This window comes from Lagenorhynchus albirostris, chromosome 11 (assembly GCF_949774975.1).
Source record: "Lagenorhynchus albirostris chromosome 11, mLagAlb1.1, whole genome shotgun sequence".
In the NCBI taxonomy this organism is placed as follows: Eukaryota; Metazoa; Chordata; class Mammalia; order Artiodactyla; family Delphinidae; genus Lagenorhynchus; species Lagenorhynchus albirostris.
In genome coordinates this window covers 52,174,801-52,196,650 of record NC_083105.1, presented here as the reverse complement: position 1 = coordinate 52,196,650, position 21,850 = coordinate 52,174,801, and the positions used below count along the sequence as shown (strand labels likewise).

The window sequence follows — 21,850 nt, the reverse complement described above, 5'->3', positions numbered from 1 at the left end:
AAAATAAAAATGACTCCTATGATTGGTCTTTGACCCATACCTAAGTTTAGAGTTTTCCCTCTTAGGTGGTTGGTTTTAAATTGAAGTATTGATCATTTGTAGGAAGAAGATGTTGACTTCCTGGCCAGATTTTCTAAACTGGTAAATGGAATGGGACAGTCATTGATAGTTAGCTGGACTAAATTAATTAAGAATGGGGATATCAAGAATGCTCAAGAGGCACTACAAGCTATTGAAACAAAGGTGGCACTGATGTTGCAGCTCCTAGTTCATGAGGATGATGACATCTCTTCTAACATTATTGGATTTTGTTATGATTATCTTCATATTTTGAAACAGGTAAGTCCTTATTTTAATCTTTTTGTCCAGTAGATAATATAGAAAAGCAATAGAGAATTGGAAAATACAGGAAAAATGAAAACAAGAAAATACTCATAATTCTACACTCTAATGACATTTACTGTTAATTATTAATGTATTTTCATCTTTTTTTTTTCTTTAAACTTCTTAGCCAAAAAACAGAAATGGCCAGGTTCTAAAATTCACTAGACTAAAAAGCTTCAGAATTAGTTATAGGTTTAGGGTTTTTTTTTATTTTGAACCTGTGTTTATTTCTTTTTCTTTTTTTAAATCTTGGCTGCTTTGCACGGCTTACGGGATCTCAGTTCCCCGACCAGGGGTTGAACCTGGGCCCCAGCAGTGAAAGCGCCAAATCCTAATCACTAGACCACCAGGGAACTCCATGAATCTGTTTATTTTTATTTATTTATTTTTTTGCCTGTGTGGCATGTAGGGTCTCAGTTCCCCGACCAGGGGTTGAATCCATGCCCCCTGCATTGGGAGCGCAGAGTCTTAACCACTGGACCGCCAGGGAAGCCCCCTCTGTTTATTTCTAAATACAGTAGAAATTTTGTTAAACATGGTTCATTTTCTTTTTTTTTTAATTATTTAATTTATTTATTTTTGGCTGCGTTGGGTCTTCGTTGCTGCATACGGGCTTTCTTTAGTTGTGGCGAGCGGGCTCTAGAGCGCAGGCTCAGTAGTTGTGGTGCCCGGGCTTAGTTGCTCCATGGCATGTGGGATCTTCCCGGACCAGGGTTCACACCCGTGTCCCCTTCATTGGCAGGCGGATTCTTAACCACTGCACCACCAGGGAAGTCCCCGTGGTTCGTTATTTTAATTACATATGCATCATTTCTTATAAACAATTTTTTTTTTACAATTAAAAGTTTCCCCCTAGAGAGTTGCTTCCAATAATAGACCTTAAAATGTAGAAGGTATGAACCTCCCATATTATATTGATAGCATGTAGCCTTTTAAAGAATTAGTGATTTCTCATTATGACATTAGGTGAGAGCCATTCCTATTTTATTGATATTTACATAGAATTAGTTGAATTGAGTCAAGGTTAAAATAATTTTTTTCCAAACTGAGTTTAGCTTTTGTTATAAACCTAATATGTTTCTGCATGCATATTTTAAGAAATTTTAGGCAATGTGGAAAGGTATGAAGAAAGTTAAAATTGGTATCAGTATTGATAGTCCCACTGTGTATCTCATAATGGATTTCTAGGCTTTTTTGACCTTGTTTAAAAACAAAGTGAGATCATACTTTGCTGTTCTATAATCTGCTTCTTTGCTGAATACATTTATAAGTGCCTTTTAAAATCAAATTCATCTACATGTCTTTGCCTACATGTCAAGTTACTTACTAGAAGTGAAATTGATAGATCTTAGGTTAGGTACATTTCATATATAGAAATGTACTGTCAAACTGCCCTCCAGAAAAGCTGTGTGCATGTTTGAAAAGATCTTAACTGATCAGAAAAATATTCTGATAAGCAAGTATAACTTTAGGAAAGCTAATAAATGATTGCTTTCTTTCAACAGCTTACAGTGCTCTCTGATCAACAAAAAGCTAATGTAGAGGTAATTGACTTCTTTTTGTTTCTTTTAAACCAATAATAGAATCTACATCTGCAGTCTGCCTTGAAATGTAGCTTAATTTCAAATTATATGAAATTAAAGGAGACTGACAAAAGGTATTTTGTTCTTAATTTTAGGCAATCATGTTGGCCGTTATGAAAAAATTAACCTATGATGAAGAATATAACTTTGAAAATGAGGTAAGAATTTTGCATTGAGGAGAAATCAGTTTTAATTTTGTTTACTTACATCAAATTAATATTCCAAGTTTTGATTATCTTAAAAAATTAGTCTTGGGGTTTTGTTTTTGTTTTTTGACTGCATTGGGTCTTCATTGCTGCTCACAGGCTTTCTCTCTAGTTGTGGCGAGTGGGGGCTACTCTTCTTTGCGGTGCATGGGCTTCTCGTTGCGGTGGCTTCTCTTGTTGTGGAGCACAGGCTCTAGGTGGGCAGGCTTCAGTAGTTGCAGCACACAGGCTCAGTAGTTGTGGTTCACGAGCTCTAGAGCGCAGGCTCAGTAGCTGTGGCGCATGGGCTTAGTTGCTCCACGGCATGTGGGATCTTCCCGGACCAGGGCTTAAACCCATGTCCCCTGCATTGGCAGGTGGATTCTTAACCACTGCACCACAAGGGAAGTCCCTAGTCTTGTTTATATTGACCTCTACTTAGGTGAAATTAATGGAAACTTTCATAATCCTTCATTTTTTTGTATTTTGTCCCTCTTTAAAATGACCCTTTTAAAAACACTTTGTAGCATTGAACTTCATAAATATTGACAGTATTATTGGTGATCATATTTCACTTTATATTTAGTAAGAGTGATCAGTTGAAGCCCAGTTGATGGACCTCAGATCATAATTGCCTGTGGGAGAGTAGGAATGAGGTACTTAACCATCTCTGGACTTGTTCTGGTTAAAGACTTGTCCAGGGTTGTCAGTGAGTCAGCTTCTCATCAATCACAAGGGTCATCGGTGCTTTCTAGCAACTCAATGATGGCGTGTACTGTCTAGTTGTGTGCTAACGTGTTCTGTTACCCACTTCAGGCATTCAAAAACTTCTAAGTGTAAAAGAATAATGGTGATGATCACCAACACACCATGCACTTATGAAGTGCTAGGCTCATTACATATAATATCTTCAATCATGTGATATTATTGATATAATATTGATATCAATATTGATATCGATATTCTTAAAGTGGACAGTGAGATACAAGGAGTATAAATAAGGTGCCAGAGTTCTCACAGAGCCCTACATGAACCCATCCTGGCTTAGACTCTTGTTTTTGTTTTTTCCCCAAAGCCTTGCATTATCTGTCCTTTGCTTAATTGTCCCTCAATAACTCTTTCCTGTTAGACTTTTGTTTTTAACGTCCTCCCTATGCTATTTCTGGCTCTAGGCTTTCATGGTCTAGGGCTGTGTTCAGAAATAATTATTTGTGAGCAGGAGGGGAAAGGCTACTGAGCATAGTACATTTTCCTACATAAATAAATATTAATGAAAAAATAAAAGTGTATTAAATTTGTAAATACAAAAACTAGTGAGAGCTCACCATTTTATGTGTTTTAAGATCTTTTATGTTTTTTAATGGAATTTTTAAAATATCATAGGGTGAAGACGAAGCCATGTTTGTAGAATACAGAAAACAACTGAAGTTATTGTTGGACAGGCTTGCTCAAGTTTCACCCGAGTTACTGCTGGCTTCTGTTCGCAGAGTTTTTAGTTCTACCCTGCAGTAAGTTTGTTACGCTGTTTCTAACAAGTCACCTCTTTCCTTTTCTCCCTGATGATGGTCTACCATAAGTGATTCACGTGACTTATTATGTTACTTATGAAGATCTTATGTGTATCTCTGAAACAATGCACTTGCCTCTGATTTGTCTTGATTCTTGGGGGGAAATACTGCTCTTTGGAATGTCAATAAAATGGATTTCATTAGTTTTGTATACTTTTGTGATATGAATTATGTTGCCTGGCAAAATTAACAATTGCTGTGACGGTTTAATAATTAAAGAGGCTTCGGTTGGTGTCTTTTTATCCCGTGCATCACTACTTGTATAGAAAGTTTATATTCAAATTTCACTGACATATTATATACCTTGGTAGGAATTGGCAGACTACAAGGTTTATGGAAGTTGAAGTGGCAATAAGATTGCTGTATATGTTGGCAGAAGCTCTTCCAGTATCTCATGGTGCTCACTTCTCAGGTGATGTTTCAAAAGCTAGTGCTTTGCAGGATATGATGCGAACTGTAAGTATACTAAAGATAATTTATTTTGAACATAATTTTCTGTTTTCATATAAGCTAATGTGAGTTCCTTAATTGTTAGAGCTTAATATATGTTAATGCTGGGACATTTTGATGTTGCAGTAAATAAGGATAGATTTCTTAACTTTTTCCTGCTCCAGTTGGTAACATCAGGAGTTAGTTCCTACCAACACACATCTGTGACATTGGAGTTCTTCGAAACTGTTGTTAGATATGAAAAGTTTTTCACAGTTGAACCTCAACACATTCCATGTGTACTAGTAAGTATACACTTTACTCTCAACTTTTATTTTCCGTGTGTTTCAGCTAATGAGCAGATAGTATTCTATCTTTTATTACTTTTTCCAGAACCAGAAGCTCTCAAAAACTCTTCAACACACTGACACTAACCCCTCCTCCATTCCTTTAAAATGGAGTGTCTAGTCAGTTATTTAAAACAAATACTCAAGGGCCTGTTTGTGTGTAGTGTAGGCTTACTTTTTATGTGTACCTAGTTCTTCCCTTCTAGAGCTAAAAAGTAGAATTTGGTATGAACAAAAATGTGTCATGACAATAGCAATAAAAGCCTTAAATAAGTACAGAAATAGTAAAAGTGTCTCTGTTTCTTTAGATGGCTTTCTTAGATCACAGGGGTCTGCGGCACTCTAGTGCAAAAGTACGGAGCAGAACTGCTTACCTGTTTTCTAGATTTGTCAAATCTCTGAAGTAAGTACAAAATTTCATCTATAATGTTTAATTCTTGTTTTTAAGATTGTTAAGTAAGATGTAAATTATTTTCTAAGAGCCTGTGGTAGATTTGGTCTTTTCATCCTAAGGCTTTTGTAAAATTTTGGTGTTCCTTTTTGTATCATGATGTTACGATTTCTTTTCCTTCTCTTTAGCCAGGTACTTTGTTCATCATTAAACAGTGATTTGTTTGAATATTTTTGTATGTAACACCTGTCATCACTAATGACATTAGTTACTTAACAGTTTTACTGCTGTAGATAACTCTGTGGCTTCTGTGAAATTCTAAAGATGATATTCCTTGGAAATACATTTTGAACTTGATCTGTTTTATATTGTATTGTTCTTTACTAGTACCAGCTTTTGGTATGAAAACTACTTATTCTTAGGCTTATAAAATTGTAGTTTAAAAAAATCATAGCTAGTCTGAATGATCACATATGACTACCTTAGCACTGAACTTTTTTTTTTAGTTCTGCCTTAAAGAGGGATTTGGCATTTCCGCACTTTGCCAAGCACTGTTATTTATGTAATTGTGGTTTTCCTTTTTGCCTTTATTCAGTAAACAAATGAATCCTTTCATTGAGGATATTCTGAATAGAATACAAGATTTATTAGAACTTTCTCCACCTGTAAGTATCTATCCTTCTGAGTGATAAGTTTTCCCCAATATTGAGGCTACATATCCCTTTAGCCTTTAGTGTTAATGCCTTTGGGTGTTTTTTTTGTTTGTTTTGTTTTTGTTTTTTAAAGTGTGGATGGAGGGTGTGCAAGGGTTAGTTTTGTTTACCAAAACTCTGTTGAGATACAGTAAACAAAACATAGTAATAGAAATAGAAAGGAATCAAAATTTGACTGATAGATTTAGCAGTGTGAGATATGGTCTGCTCTCTGTACTGTTAAATGCCAGTGAAGTGTTTTTTGGAGGAGGAAAATTCGGTTTCTAAATTATTCTCTTTGTTTAGTACTATGATCACATTAGCCATTCTCAGTGACTGCTACTGGTAGACTGAAGTTTTTCTGTGAAACTTCTGGCTTGGGGTAAAATTTAAATGCTGGTTGATCTGTATATTTCGGTGTTTATTTCACTAGACAGATTTAAGTTGAGATACTTTGTAAGCACATTTTGACTGATACATGTTTTTGTGTAAAGCAAAATACTGACCTTGACATTTTTTTTTCATTTTGATGAAAGTTATTACTAGAGCTGCCACTTGAAAAGTGTTAAACATAAAATAATATTTTGGGTTTTTAAAAAATAAATACCAGTATTCAGGGTACAAAGGTATATAATTTCATTGCTTGAAAGGTTACTAGTACATTATATGGTTAAATTATCTTTGCCTACATATTAAAGAAACATATATATTAAAATACTTCATGGGACTTCCCCTGTGGTCCAGTACGTAAGACTCCACACTCCCATTGCAGGGGGCCCAGGTTCAATCCCTGGTTGGGGAACTAGATCCTGCATGCATGCTGCAACTACAAGTCCGCATGCCACAACTAAAAGATCCCGTGTGCCACAACTAAGACCCAGTGCAGCCTAAATAAATAAATTTATATAAAAAATAAATAGGGGGCTTCCCTGGTGGCGCGGTGGTTGAGAGTCCACCTGCTGATGCAGGGGACACAGGTTCGTGCCCCGGGTCCGGGAGGATCCCACGTGCCGTGGAGCGGCTGGGCCCATGAGCCATGGCTGCTGACCCTGCGCGTCCGGAGCCTGTGCTCCACAACAGGAGAGGCCACAACAATGAGAGGCCTGCATACGCAAAAATAAATAAATAAATAAATAAATAGGGACATTCTCTTTTAAAAGATGAGGTCTTTTTTTTTAATAATAAGACTGCCACATAATTTATCTGTTTTAAGACAAGGCTTTTAAATAATTTCTGAACAGGGAGCTTTAATGTTAGAGCTAGAGGGGCCTCTGATATTTTCCCCCTCCTCCTGGCCTCTCAGACTGCATAAATGTGAAAAATAACAAACTCGGGCTTCCCTGGTGGCGCAGTGGTTGAGAGTCCGCCTGCCGATGCAGGGGACACGGGTTCATGCCCCAGTCTGGGAAGATCCCACAGGCCTCGGAGCAGCTGGGCCCGTGAGCCGTGGCCGCTGAGCGTGCGCGTCTGGAGCCTGTGCTCCGCAACGGGAGAGGCCACAACAGTGAGAGGCCCATGTACCGCAAAAAAAATAAATAAATAAAAATAAATAACTTAATTAAAAAATAACAAACTCATTAATAAAAATGGATCAATATATAGATGTTTGCTTATGCTTGAATGAGATCTTTTTTCTTCACTTGCAGTCTTACTTTCAGATGTTCTAAAGTAACTGTTGTGTATGTGTGTGTTTATTGTGTGGTGTTTATTGTTATTTAACTCTTAAACACTCTTGAAAGTATTAACTTGTGTGGCCTTTTTCCTAACATTCAAAGCACGTTGTATACCTGATTGTTAGCCTCCTAATAATAAATAGGTTTTACAAAAGAAAACAAGTTAGAAAACTAACAGTTACATTATATGACCATTTATGAAGTCTTGTTAGGGGTAGAATTAGACCCATGATCTTTTGACCTCTAATTCCACTTGTTTTCCATTATATGATCCTGGGAAAAATTTTATAAGTACTCAGTCTTCTTTTTAATAATGAGTTGATGTGATAGATTAAATCTCCTGTCCCTCTTGTACTTATTCTCATTTAAATGAGAGGAACTGAACAAAGAAAAACTTCAATAAGACTAAATTTCATTTTAGGAGAATGGTTACCAGTCTTTGTTGAGCAGCGATGATCAATTGTTTATTTATGAGACAGCTGGAGTGCTGATTGTTAATAGCGAGTACCCAGCAGAACGGAAGCAGGCATTAATGAGGAATCTGTTGACTCCACTCATGGAGAAGTTTAAAATTCTGTTAGAAAAATTGATGCTGGCGCAGGACGAAGAAAGGCAGGCATCTCTTGCAGACTGTCTCAACCACGCTGTTGGATTTGCCAGGTGAGTGATTGCATTTAAATTTGTGAAGTGATTTTTTCAACATACACAGAATCATTTGCTTGGATTTTTCTAATTGGGCATGCATATCTATGTTTCCAAAACTAGATTGTCCAGAGAATTGTCTAAATTGTTTCTTTTCTAAATTAATTGAATTAGATTTAACTGAAGAAGGAATTAGGTCATGTAACATTCTGCATTTCTGACTTGACAGTTATCTAAATCCTTAACTCCTCTGATTTCTTTGTTATAAATTGCTTACTTATTTAAGGAGGTTAGTCTAAGTATTTACATACCAATGACATCAGGGGATCAGTTTTGGAACCTTAAAGAGAAGGTGCTGAGGCTTCTTTTTAGTTGTTACATTGTGTCCTGAAGACCACCCAAGCTGCCCTTTCTTTCTGTTTATTGGCAAATAATAACAGCATGAAAGTTATAGTGATTGCTAATTAGAAGCTACACAGAGAAATTGCTCTGCAGAAGACTTCAGTGCAAAAGCTTATGTTAAAGATGTTGTATAAATAACTTGATTCTAAGATTGTTTTAAATATAAATTGGTAGTTTACAGATTGTGTAGTATAGCCTATTCATAACAAATAGATTTTTTTTCTCTTTTCTTCGTAAGTTGTCAGCAGGATTTTAGTAAAACATTTAGGTGGACTCACATTTGAGAGATTGTATTAATTACATTTCATTCATTCATTTAATTTTAACTTGAGCTCTTTCTGGAATGGTAACTGGAAGCAATAGTTTACAAATAACCATATCAGCTTAAAGCTAGACGTAGCTGTGACATGGAAAATAAATGGCTTCTTTGTTTTGTCAGTTTTGTAATTTGTTGTGTGTTGTTTTTGACTACTCCATAAAACATTTGAAGAATAAACTTAAAACTAGTTACCTGATAATTGTTTATATAGTCGAACCAGCAAAGCTTTCAGCAACAAGCAGACTGTGAAACAGTGTGGCTGTTCCGAAGTTTATCTGGACTGTTTACAGACGTTCTTGCCAGCCCTCAGTTGTCCCTTACAAAAGGATATTCTCAGAAGTGGGGTTCGCACGTTCCTTCATCGCATGATTATTTGCCTGGAGGAAGAAGTCCTTCCGTTCATTCCATCTGCTTCAGAACACATGCTCAAAGATTGTGAAGCAAAAGACCTCCAGGAATTCATTCCTCTTATCAACCAGATTACAGCCAAATTTAAGGTACCACAAACCTTCAGAGCTCAGAGAATTTCCTGACTTTAAGATCTCCTGACTTCAAGATTAGATGTATTCATCTTTAGGTATATTTTAGCATTTGACCCTTGCTTTTTTTTTTTTTTTAATGAGTTTCTTGGGGGCATGGATCATAGGTATTTTTATCATCCCCAATGTCTGCAACACTGCCTGACACATAGGAAATGCTTAAAAGATGTTTTAATAAGAACAGACCTTTTCTGTTCTATGCAGCAGAAGAAAGCTATTAATCTGGTATTTTAGAAAAGCAAATAAAACAGCATTGAATAATAAATGCCTAAAGAATAAATTTTAAGCCCTGTAATTTGGGTGCCCAAGTAGTTTAAAAATAATTCAGTGTCAGTTTTATGTACAAGGAAATGTAACCTAAGCATAAGTTGGCTAATAAAAATTACTAACACTTACATAGTGTTTTCTGTGTTCAAAATCTGTTCAGAGCATTTTCTTATACATTCATTTGATCTTTGTAACAACCCTAGAAGTTAAGTATTGTTGTTTTAAGGATGAAGAGACTGAGACACAGAAGTCAAGCAATTTTCTCAAGGGCATGTAAAGCCTGAGAGTCAATCATATAAATTCATTTATAATTTAGCAGTAGAATTCATTTATTGAGAATTTAAATTTGAAAATAATCCATGGCAATATTTGATTGTGAAATATGTCTGACTCCATGTTATTTGAATCTGAATCTTGAACTGCAGGAAATGGGTTGAACTTAACGATCTTGAGGCTTTCAATACTGTTATGCTCTATAGATTTTTGTCTTAACATTGATATTTGCTAACAAAATTATGTAAATATGTGTCCTAACTAGAATCTCTAGAAAAAGGCTTTATGTAAAACACGTTTTTTCTAAGTTTCGTATTACTAATTTTCTTATTTCTGAAATAGTAATAGTTGCTTCATCTCTTCAGATACAGGTATCCCCATTTTTACAACAAATGTTTATGCCTCTTCTTCATGCAATTTTTGAAGTTTTGCTCCGACCAGCAGAAGAAAACGACCAGTCTGCTGCTTTAGAGAAGCAGATGTTGCGCAGGAGTTACTTTGCTTTCCTGCAAACAGTCACAGGCAGTGGAATGAGCGAAGTCATAGCAAATCAAGGTGGGGATGCATGCAGTGCCTAAATCGTCTAAGTACTTGTCACAGTTGTATATCTATATGAGCAAGAGCTAGTTGGAGTAAACACTAAACTTTTGAAGTAGTTATATGTTGGCCCCAAAGATGACATTTTATTACCATCAGGGTGGGAATCATTTTCACATAGAGGACCTTAAAATTAACTTGTATTCAGTTCCCATTTTCCTAAAGCAGTATTCCTTTTTTTTTTTTTAAGTTGATTTACAATGTTGTGTTAGTTTCAGGTATACAGTGAAGTGATTCAGTTATACACGTATATACATATCCTTTTTCAGATTCTTTTCCATTATAGGTTATTACAGCATATTGAATACAGTTCCCTGTGTTATAAGTAAATCCTTGTTGTTTATCTGTTTTATATATAGTAGTGTGTATGTGTTAATCTCATACTCCTAATTTATCCCTCCCTACCTTCCCCTTTGAAACCATAAGTTTGTTTTCTATGTCTGTGAGTCTGTTTCTGTTTTATAAATAAGTTCACTTGTGTCATGTTTTAGATTCCACGTATAAATGATATCATACAATATTTGTCTTTCTCTGTCTGACTTACTTAGTATGATAATTTCTAGGTCCATCCATGTTGCTGCAAATTGAAATATTTCATTCTTTTTTATAGCTGAGTAATATTCCATTGTATATATACCCCACGTCTTCTTTATCCATTCATTTGCTGATGGACATTTAGGTTGCTTCCATGTTTCGGCTGTTGTAAATAGTGCTGCTGTGAACATTGGTGTGCATGTATCTTTTCTAATTAGAGTTTTCATGTTTTCCGGGTATATACCCAGGAGTGGGATTGCTGGATCATATGGTAACTCCACTTTTAGTTTTTTTAAGGAACCGCCAGTTTTTTAAGGAACTGTCCTTCATAGCGGGTGCACCAATCTACATTGCCACCAACAGTGTAGGAGGGTTCCCTTTTCTCTACACCCTCTCCAGCATTTATTATTTGGATACTTTTTGATGAGGGCCATTCTGACCAGTGTGAGGTGATACCTCATCGTAGTTTTGATTTGCATTTCTCTAATAATTAGCAATGTTGAGCATCTTTCAATGTGCATGTCTGTTTGTCTTTGGAGAAATGTCTATTTAGGTTTTCTGCCCGTTTTTTGACAGGGTTGGCTTTTTTGTTGTTGTTATTGAGTAGTATGAGCTATTTGTATATTTTGGAAATTAAGCCCTTGTCGGTCTCATCACTTGCAAATATTTTCTTCCAGTCCATAGGTGGTCTTTTCATTTCATTTATGGTTTCCTTTGCGGTGCAAAAGCTTATAAGTTTGACTAGGTCCCATTTGTTTATTTTTGCTTTTATTTCTTTTGCCTTGGGAGACTGATCTAAGAAAATATTGCTATGATTTACTTACTTGTTTGTTCATTTATTTAAGTAAAGCGCTTTTTTTTTGGCTGCTTTGTTGCTGCGCACAGGCTTTCTCTAGTTGTGGTGAGTGGGGGCTACTCTTCGTTGTAGTACACAAACTTCTCATTGCAGTGGCTTCTCTTGCGGAGCACGGGCTCTAGGCACACGGGCTTCAGTAGTTGCAACATGTGTGCCCTAGAGTGCATGGGCTCAGTAGTTGCAGCACACAGGCTCTAGGGCACACAGGCTTCAGTGGTTGTGGCCCACGGGCTCAGTAGTTGTGGCTCACAGGCTCTAGAGCACAGGCTCAGTAGTTGTGGTGCGCAGGCTTTGTTGCTCTGCAGTATGTGGGATCTTCCTAGACTAGGGATTGAACCCATGTCCCCTGCATTGGCAGGCGGTTTCTTAACCACTGTGCCACCAGGGAAGTCCCCCAGCTCTTGGTTTTATTGACTTTTTCTGTTTTTTTTTAAATCTCTGTTTAGTTCCTCTCTGATCTTTATTTCCTTCCTTCTGTTGACTTCAGATTTTGCGTGTTCTTTTTCTAATTCTTTTAGCTGGTAGGTTAAGTTGTTTTTTGAGGAAGGCCTGAATCTCTATAAACTTCCCTCCTATGACTGCTTTTGATGCATTCTATAGATTTTCATATGGTTGTTTTCATTAGCATTTTGGTATTTTTTGACTTCCTCCTTTTTTTTAGTAGCATGTTGTTTAGTCTGCATGTAGTTGGAGTTTTTTTTGTTTTTCTTCTGTGGTTGATTTCTAGTTTCATGCCATTGTGGTCAGAAAAGATGCTTGAAATAATTTCTATCCTCTTAAATTTGTTGAGGCTTGTTTTGTGTTCTAGTATGTGGTCTATCCCAGAGAATGATCCATGCGTGCCTAAAGCTGTATTAATTGGTTCTTTCATAGTATAAATAGTGTGATAGCTACTTGCCAGAATTGACCGGACAATTAAATCTTACTGGCCACTTAGCTGTTTTGAAATTTAAAATAAATGAGACTATATAGATCAACATAGAATATTTTGCTATATGGAAATCCAGAGGGCAAGATAATAAGAGAATAGTAATTTTTCAATGTTTTATGCTTAAAATTTAGGAGGCACGTTAATAAAAACTGAGGATCTTAGCAACTCTGTAATTGTTTTTGTTATGTTACTATATATGAAGTGAGAGCTTCAGGTTGCCTTTCTAGTTCTTTATGAGATTGAACTCAGTTTTTTTTTCTTTTCAGGTGCAGAGAATGTAGAACGAGTGTTGGTAACTGTTATTCAAGGAGCAGTCGAATATCCAGATCCAATTGCCCAGAAAACGTGTTTTATCATCCTTTCCAAGTTGGTAGAACTCTGGGGTAAGATGATTTAGAAAAAAAAAAAACTTCATTCCCCAACCTGTTTCCTAAGACAAGAGAGATGAAATGGGATCCTGGCCCTAACATAGACAGGAGCTGGGAGTTGATTTTCACCAGTGATAAATTAAATGACTTTCTTTTTATACAAGATGAAAATCTGAATTCTCTTGACAGGAGGTAAAGACGGACCAGTGGGATTTGCTGATTTTGTTTATAAGCACATTGTTCCCGCATGTTTCTTAGCACCTTTAAAACAAACCTTTGACCTGGCAGATGCACAAACAGTATTGGTAAGCACCTAGGAGTCTCTGTTTACTTTATGTACATCTCATGTGTTCTAACTCACAATTTCTTTTTTAATGCCAGGTTGGTTATATTAGATTTCAATGCCTTTTTAAAACAAAAAAAATTTCAAATTAGAATTCATTTTTTAAAAATTGATACCTTTTGGACCTTTTGATTCTTAACTAAATCTTGATGTTAAAGTTGAATGTATAAAATCCAACTTCTCCAACTTTAACAGCCAAGACTCTTTTTCTAGGACCATGAAAGGGTACATGATACAAACATTTTTTTAAAGCTTGATTGAGTTATTAGTTTCCTGCCTCTACTTTCATTCTAAAACTTGGCTTAATGGTTTTTTCCTAATTATTAAGAGTAACTTTCGGGCTTCCGCGGTGGCGTAGTGGTTGGGAGTCCGCCTGCCAATGCAGAGGACACGGGTTCATGCCCCGGTCCGGGAAGATCCCACATGCCGCGGAGTGGCTGGGCTCGTGAGCCGTGGTCGCTGGGCCTGTGCGTCCGGAGCCTGTGCTCCGCAACGGGAGAGGCCACAGCAGTGAGAGGCTCGCGTACCGCAAAAAAAAAAAAAAAAAAAAAAGTAACTTTCTCTTCCTCATTTGATAGTTTCCCCAAATCTCATCTTCAGAATGCTTAATGTCAAGCAGTTGCCCTTTACTCACTTACCCAGGACCTAGTAAAAGCTAGATTTCTTAATTATCATGTACTGCATTAAGACAGCATTTTTGTATTTTTCTATTTTTAAAATTTTCTATCTAACCCATTTGTTCCATCTGCCTGCCTGTTACCTTTCCTTTCTCCATCACTTTTTTTTTTTGTAAATTTATTTATTTTATTTTTTTAATTTATTTTTGGCTGCATTGGGTCTTTGTTGCTGCACACAGGCTTTTTCTAGTTGGGGCGAGTGGGGGCTACTCTTTGTTGCAGTGCGTGGGCTTCTTATTGTGGTGGCTTCTCATTGCAGAGCACAGGCTCTAGGCGTGCAAGCTTCAGTAGTTGTGGCACACTGGCTCTGTAGTTGCAGCTTGCGGGCTCTAGAGCGCAGGCTCAGTAGTTGTGGCATATAGGCTTAGTTGCTCTGTGGCATGTGGGATCTTCCTGGACCAGGGATTGAACCCATGTCCCCTGTATTGGCAGGTGGATACTTAACCACTGAGCCACCCAGGAAATCATTCCATCCCTTCTTTGGAGGTAAATGTTAATGAGCAGTGGCCAGGGAAATAAAAAGAAAAGTTGTAACAGTAACCAAGAATTGACTATATTAAAATTCTTAAACTTGTTTCTCACAGGCTTTATCTGAGTGTGCAGTGACGCTGAAAACAATTCATCTCAAACGGGTAAGCTTTGTACTCCCTGCCCCTTCGTTTTCAGCTCACATGCTTATTGTTATAGTTTTTTTTTCTTAATTAATTAATTTATTTATTTTGGTGGGCTTCTCATTGCGGTGGCTTCTCTTGTTGTGGAGCACAGGCTCTAGGCGCATGGGCTTCAGTAGTTGTGGCACACGGGCTTTGTTGTTCTGCAGCATGTGGGATCTTCCTAGACCCGGTCTCAAACCCGTGTCCCCTGCATTGGCAGCCGGATTCTTAACCACTGCGCCACCAGGGAAGTCCCTTATTTGTTGTAGTTTTGAGTATGTCTTGTTCTTGAAAGCTATATCTTTTATAAAAGTTAACTTCAGTTCTGACTTTTTTGGATGTGAGGGGTGGGTCGAATGAAAATAGTAGTATCCTTTATTGTCTTTCATATTTGGGGTAACAGGAAGGTTAAAATGTATGTTTGTTTGGTTTGACAAAGAGTGAGAAAAATTTTAACCAGAATTTCACGATCTAGATTTCACTACCTCGTGGTTCTTCACAGATTTGTCCAACTTCTTAGTATTACAGATTGGTTAGAACACTTTACTACTTCAGAATGTTGTACTGTCCTTGTCAGTTTAACCATTTGTATAAATTATAAGTGATTCTGGGCTGAATCTATCTGGTGTGTTGTTTGCTTTATACAGTATTTTAAATAATAATGAGTTGACTGCCAATATTTGAAAATCAGGTAGCTTTTTTTTTTTTTTAAACAAAAATTTCTGTCTCCAACTTCACAAAGCTAGGATGCCAACACAGGACTAGCATTCCCACATAGCTGCAGTCATCTAATGAGTCTTCCCTCAGTTGCCTAAAATAAAAGCATGACGTCTTGTTCAGAGTCTCCGTATAGCCCCCTCTTTGTTTGAACTTGAATTTTTGATTCCAAAAGAGATTTGAAGGGTTTTCAATCAAACATTTTCTCTGTGTGCTAGGGTGAGGGGTATGTGTTTTGGGGCTGCAGGAGACCTGTATAAAGATGAATAAAAAGTGCCCCAGTATTTGTGGAGCTTAGAATCAGGGGAGACCAGTACCTAAAAACTCAATTGGATGGATTAAGTAAGTACTTTAACAGAGGTATATTAAACTAATACATTTGTATTAAATGTAACATGGTGGGACTAAAGATGAATGAGCAGCTTTGCCTATGAGGGCAGTCTAAGACAGCCGTTGAAAAGAGGGGGTATTTTTCTGTTTTTCTGATAGACCTTGAAACAAATGTACATTCATCGGGCTGACCAGGAGGAGCTGGCACTCTGGGCAAAGTTATGCGGTGGGTGTATGAAGACAGATCAGATGTCACATGGTAGACTTGGTAGAAAATAGTGTTATCCCGTTTAGCTAAAGCATGGAGGTAGAATAGCTAAAAACCAAAACGGAACTAGGTGTGTGTTACATGTGAAAAGTTGGTAAGTCAGTAGTCAGTGGGGTTGAATTTAGGAGAGCTAAGTGGAAAAAATGTTCACAGGGCACTTTGATATACGGGTCTAGAGCAGTTAGAACTAAATACTGATTTTGGAGTCCTCAGGTTGTAGTTTGCTAAGATGAAGTAGTAGGAATGAATGAGACTTTCTAAGACCAGGATAGAAAGAACTTTGGCTAAAGCAAGAGTCAAGAGAAAGCTAGAAGTAGAACCAAAGGAATGAAAGTTAAGGGAAGAGAGTCATGAAAGAGGAGACTAGTTGACATTGTTGGATGCTAGAGAGTCAAGGAGGATGAGGAATAACAAACAGTAAGAATGATGTTTACAATGCAGAAGTATTTATCTTGTCCTTAGAGCTGTTATTTAGATACACAGAGAATTGAATCAAATGGAACATATTAGAAAACGTTTTGCTTCCTTGTTCTGTTTTCTCATTTATCTACCTGACTGACTTCCTCTTGAGGTTTAAGTTTACTTTTCCTCATTAAAAAAAAAAAGTATACTCCATTTTTAAGTGGTAACAGTGGGGTTATATGCAATGATGAGCAGTGAGTGGGCAGTAAGTATAGGGAGAGTAGACTAAAGGAAAAGGTGAGATATTAATGCAGGGGGAAGTACATTGAGGAGAGTTGGATTGATTTCATTTTGATAACTGTTACTTTCATTTGGACTAGATTGGAGTCATTAACATATTAAAGCCTTTAAGTCAGATTCAAGTTTGAAAGTGAAATTAGCTGGGTTTTTTGTTTTTCTTTCTTTTTTTTTTTTTTAAGTATTGGATTTATTGCATTTGGTCGAGGCCACCGTCTCAGAAACAAATTGCTATAGGAAAACCGTTTTCAAATTGTATCTTAAGTTCCTTTGTAGCTGTTGAGAAGGTGTAGGGCTTAGGGGTTAGTTTGTGGAATTCTCCCTTCCCTCTACCAAGTTTACCCTTAAAAACCCACAAAACTATTAGAGTTTTAGCATCTAGCAGTACCAGCAGTTGGCAATGAAGAGCAATGGTTTTAGAAGTCAGGTGACCTGCTTTTTACTTAGTACAGACTTAATTAACAGCAAATTAGCCAAATCACCCTATCTTTCTGGGTATTGGTTTCCTTACCTGGCTACTAAATTCCTGTTTCCTAGTTTATTGAACTGGAAGGGAGAGGGGGTGTACTTTTATTGCTGTTATCTCCCGACATAGCATTTTGTTCTTTCTTGCTTGTATTTTAGTTTCTAAAGATGTTCATTATCCTGGCACTACCCACAGGCTTCCCCTTGCACACCCATAGACACCCTATAGTCCACCCAATGGTAGATTGAACCAGAAGCCCCTCTCTTTGCTTTCTCCTTTCAGTGCATGGAACCAGGCTTTGGCGTTGTGACTTCCTGCATTTAGAAGAGTATTTGTTTAATCTTTAGCACTGCATAACTAGCACTAAGTAATGTGAACGTGTCCTCAGTGCTAAGTGCTATTCTAACAGCTTTACGTTTCTTAACTCATCCAAGCCTCACAATAACTCCATTTTTCAGGTGGGGAAACTGAGGCTCAGAGAGGTTACATAACTTGCACAGGTTACTAGAAATTTGCCAGAGCCAGGATTCAAACCAAAGCAATCTGGCTCCCGAGTCTGTGTTCTTAATCACAATACCATTTTGTGTTTAAAGTATACATATGTTGTTCCAATTTAATTTTCAGGGCCCAGAATGTGTTCAGTATCTTCAACAAGAATACCTGCCTTCCTTGCAAGTAGCTCCAGAGATAATTCAGGTAAGATCTGTCCTAGTGGATTTTCCTCTTAATTAAAGAAATAGAGCTATGTAATTCAATCTAAATTTTGATTCAAGGAAGCCAAACTACATTCTCCTTGATTTACTATGTATAGGATAGCAAAAGTCCAAATGTCAGGGGGCCTATGAAATTGAGTGAGAAAAAAACTGTTTTTATTTTCACTACCTTTAACAGAAATTTAATTTCCTACCATTGTGTAGGGGACAAATCACAGTAGTATTTGCATTGCCTGTGATGTTGTCACCCGTAGAAATCACAGATATTTTTATATCGCATTAGTTGTTCCACAGATCTCGAAATATTATTTATATTCATCTTTTTGAAATTATGAGTTATTAGAATATGCCACTAGACCTTGTTATCGAAATCAATAAGTCTTATTCTTCTACCACATGTCACAAATACATTTGATAACCATAATTCATTGAATTAGCTTCCTTTGTAACCCCGTGTGTCACAAGTATGTTTTTTAAAACATTCTGCAAGAAGTCCAGCAGGCTCCCCCAGACTGCCAGAGGGGGCTGTGGCACACGAACCTCTGCTCTGAAAGTTTGTGCCAGGTAGTTCATTTTACACAGGCCAAGCTCACCAGTGCTTAATTTGTGAATCTGAAACCGTATTTTGAGGTAAGTGCCTGGAAAGCTATCTTACATTTTTGCACTCTTTCAGAGTGATTTTTATGATGGCATTCGATTGTTTTCTGGATGCATAGTTATCCAGACCTGTTGTCCAATAGCACATAATTCTAATGAGGTAGAAACAGATCTCACATAAGAGTAATCATAAAACTCATTTTTAGTGAATTTATGATCTCTTATTTTATGACATATCTTTAACTTGAAATTAATTTTCTCAGTTATCATTTGTTACACAAGTAAATTAGTATTTTATGAAAACAATACATTACTAATTACTCATATGATCTTAGTGCACCTCAAAAATAGAAATATACCATTCAATTTTGAATAATATCAGTAGTTTCCCAGATTGCTAAATGAAGCAAAATTATTTTTTCTTTTTTTCTTTTTATTGGAGTTTAGTTGACTACAGTGTTGTGTTAGTTTCAGATGTACAGCAAAGTGAATCAGTTATACATATACGTATATCCACTCTTTTTTAGATTCTTGTCCCGTATAGGCTATTATAAAGTATTGAGTAGAGTTCCCTGTGCTATACAGTAGGTTCTTATGAGTTATCTATTTTATATATAGTAGTGTGTATATGTCAGTCCCAATCTCCCAATTTATCCCTCCCACACACATACACATTTCCCCTTTGGTAACCATAAGTTTGTTTTTGGAGTCTGTTTCTGTTTTGTAAATATGTTCATTTGTACCCTCTTTTTAGACTCCACATGTAAGCAACATATGATATTTGTCTTTCTGTGTATTATATTTCTATCTAATAATTTGCTTATAAAAGATAATGGTTCCCAGTTTTCCCTTTTTCATATGCCTTCTGACAGCACTTTTTGCACAATCCTTTTTTTTTTTTTTTGGCCGTGCCAGGTCTTAGTTGTGGCATGCAGGATCTTTTAGCTGCCGCCTGTGGGATCTTTGGTTGCAGCATGCAAACTCTTAGTTGCAGCATGTGGAATCTAGTTCCCTGACCAGGGATCGAACCCAGGCCCCCTGCATTGGGAGGAGGGAGTCTTGGCCACTGGACCACCAGGGAAGTCCCTGCACAATTTTATTGAAGAGAATTTTCTCTTTTTCTCTCAGTCTGGCTCCGCTCAGTTACCCTCTTACTAGATGAAAACAGCCATAGCCATGTGGTTTTTGTCCCACCCACCCTTCTGAGGCAAGAGTCAATCTTGCCCAGGAGGCCATGTTCTCAAAAGTGAAAGCAGCCTCTCTGACAGTATTACATTTGAAAATGCCATATAACCTTTTTGGTGAGGAACTGTTCAGGTTAATTAATTGATAAATTATAATATGAATCCTAGAGATTTGAAGCAGCCTAAATGCTCATTGATGGGTGAATGGATGAGTAAAATGTGGTATATATGTACAATGGAATACAATTGGGTCTTAAAAAAAAAAAAGGAAATTCTGTCATATGCTATAACGTGGATGAACCTTGAGGATGTTATGCTAAATGAAATAAGCCAGTCACAAAAAGAGATGCTGCATGATTCCACTTATTATGAAGTATCTAAAGTGGTCACACTCATAGAAACAGAAAGCAGAATGGTGGTGGCCAGGGGATGGGGGCTGGAAAAAGGGGAAAAGGGGGAGTTGTTCAATAGGTATAGAGTTTCAGTTTTGCAAGATGAAAAAATTCTAGAGATCTATTGCATGACAGTTGTCTATAGTTAACACTGCTGGTACTATACACATAAAAATGGTTAAGATGGTCGATTTTATTTTTTTAATCATAATTTAAAAAGAATACTGTGGTTTTGAATTATGATGAATTTAATACAAATAGACTCATTCTTTTTTCTCTCCTCCCCTCCTGGCCCCCCCAGGAGTTTTGCCAAGCGCTTCAGCAGCCTGATGCTAAAGTTTTTAAAAACTACTTAAAGGTAGGTATTTGGAAAAACTTATATATCTTCATACAATTAGGTGATGTTTCAGAGCCAAGAGAGAATATATATTACAGGATACTGTGTCATACTGTAGTTTGATCAACAGTTACATATTTGGGGATCTCTTTGCTCTAAAACCTGCTTCTAAGAATCCATGGTTAATAGATGTTACACTTCAGAGTTTTCTGTAAAGCCCCTTTCAACTGAGCTCCTACAAAAGATTATAGAAAGTCAGATAAGCAAACTGAATGTGTATGTGCCTGAGCATGTTGGTATGAAAATGTAAGTTTCCTTTAAGTTTTGTGATGTAATTAAACAGGAACTAGAGGACTGGGAGAACAAGTAATGTTTATGAACAGCTGCCCATATTGAGTTGAAAGGAAGGAGCTAAAAATAAAGAAACAAGTATGAATTACTTGGTTATATCCTATCTTGAAACTTTTGAATTGCAAAATGGACAAAAAGTAGAATCCTCAGATTTGGCCATTAAGGCTCTTTTTACATTCATAAAATCACCAAATTAAAACAAACGAACCAATCAACCTCCAAGTTGGCAAGAAGTACCAAATATGTATTTCGTATTCATTTTTACAGTTAAATCCATGAAGCAGGTATCTTGCTTTCACCTGGGTACTCAGTCATTCAGTACTCCATGACTGCTTTTTATGTAACACATACTATGCTAACTGCTGCAAATACCAATGAGTGACTTTCCTTGCCCTCAAGGAGCTCATGGTCTGGAAATAAAGTTACAGTGTGACAGGATGAGGAACTATTCTTTATTTTTATTTATTATCTTCATTCAGCAAATTTGAGGGTAAAGCACTGTGTTAAATTTCTTAGGGGCAGGTAACTTAATGGCTCCCTCGTTCTTTTGCCCATGGCATTCAAGTCAAGGGGCTTTGCTGATAAATAAATGTGCTATCCTTTGACTTTGGTGCTAAGTTTGTCAGCTTAAACTGACAAAAGAGTTTGTGAGAAGATAGAGTTACTGTCTGTCATTGAGAACCCTCCCCTCTCCCATTTCCCCATAAAAGCAAAGTGCCTGTGGAGGTAACCTCTGTTAAGTAAGAGATCAATCACACTGGATTAAAGGACTAAAAACATTGTAACTCTCTGTTAGAGGTATCTGTTATAGCAGATGTGCGTACATTGTAGCAGGCTTGTGCCCCAAACATATTCATCCAAACAGCATTTATAAAGTCTTCCTCCCCAGCCCAGCTTCTCTTCAGTGATAGCGTTATTCTTCTAGTTGGAAAAAAGGAAGTTCCTTCTTTCGTGCCTACTCTGTTCCTATCTGATTGATCCTTAGGTCTTGCTGATTGTTTCCTCCTTGCTAACTTCCTTTCTGTCTCTACTGCTGCCACTCTGGTGTAGGCTTCTTATCTCACTCTGATTTCCCTTCCATTGTTCTATCCAAGCTGATCTGTTTGAAAACATTGAACAGTCCTCTGAAATTCCTTCCTCTTC

The 21,850-nt window shown here is 37.0% G+C and overlaps 1 protein-coding gene across 7 annotated transcripts in view; it reads left to right on the top strand.

The window, feature by feature from the left end:
* The window catches only part of XPOT (exportin for tRNA), a 38,176-nt gene that overhangs the window by 14,797 nt on the left and 1,529 nt on the right, over nucleotides 1-21,850 (top strand). For 4 of the 7 annotated variants that reach the window (XM_060165615.1, XM_060165613.1, XM_060165611.1 and 1 more), the window contains 17 exons: nucleotides 103-339; nucleotides 1,890-1,928; nucleotides 2,063-2,125; nucleotides 3,536-3,660; nucleotides 4,032-4,176; nucleotides 4,335-4,454; nucleotides 4,805-4,899; nucleotides 5,483-5,552; nucleotides 7,674-7,912; nucleotides 8,827-9,112; nucleotides 10,060-10,249; nucleotides 12,879-12,995; nucleotides 13,170-13,285; nucleotides 14,585-14,632; nucleotides 15,860-15,926; nucleotides 17,758-17,829; nucleotides 20,321-20,377. In XM_060165615.1, the coding sequence (XP_060021598.1) occupies nucleotides 103-339; nucleotides 1,890-1,928; nucleotides 2,063-2,125; nucleotides 3,536-3,660; nucleotides 4,032-4,176; nucleotides 4,335-4,454; nucleotides 4,805-4,899; nucleotides 5,483-5,552; nucleotides 7,674-7,912; nucleotides 8,827-9,112; nucleotides 10,060-10,249; nucleotides 12,879-12,995; nucleotides 13,170-13,285; nucleotides 14,585-14,632; nucleotides 15,860-15,926; nucleotides 17,758-17,829; nucleotides 20,321-20,349 (2,058 nt within the window). In that variant the 3' untranslated portion in view covers nucleotides 20,350-20,377. Of the gene's footprint in view, nucleotides 1-102; nucleotides 340-1,889; nucleotides 1,929-2,062; nucleotides 2,126-3,535; nucleotides 3,661-4,031; nucleotides 4,177-4,334; nucleotides 4,455-4,804; nucleotides 4,900-5,482; nucleotides 5,553-7,673; nucleotides 7,913-8,826; nucleotides 9,113-10,059; nucleotides 10,250-12,878; nucleotides 12,996-13,169; nucleotides 13,286-14,584; nucleotides 14,633-15,588; nucleotides 15,713-15,859; nucleotides 15,927-17,757; nucleotides 17,830-20,320; nucleotides 20,380-21,850 lie in introns of those variants that run through there. The other 3 variants (XR_009543410.1, XM_060165612.1, XM_060165616.1) reach the window with 3 other exon arrangements.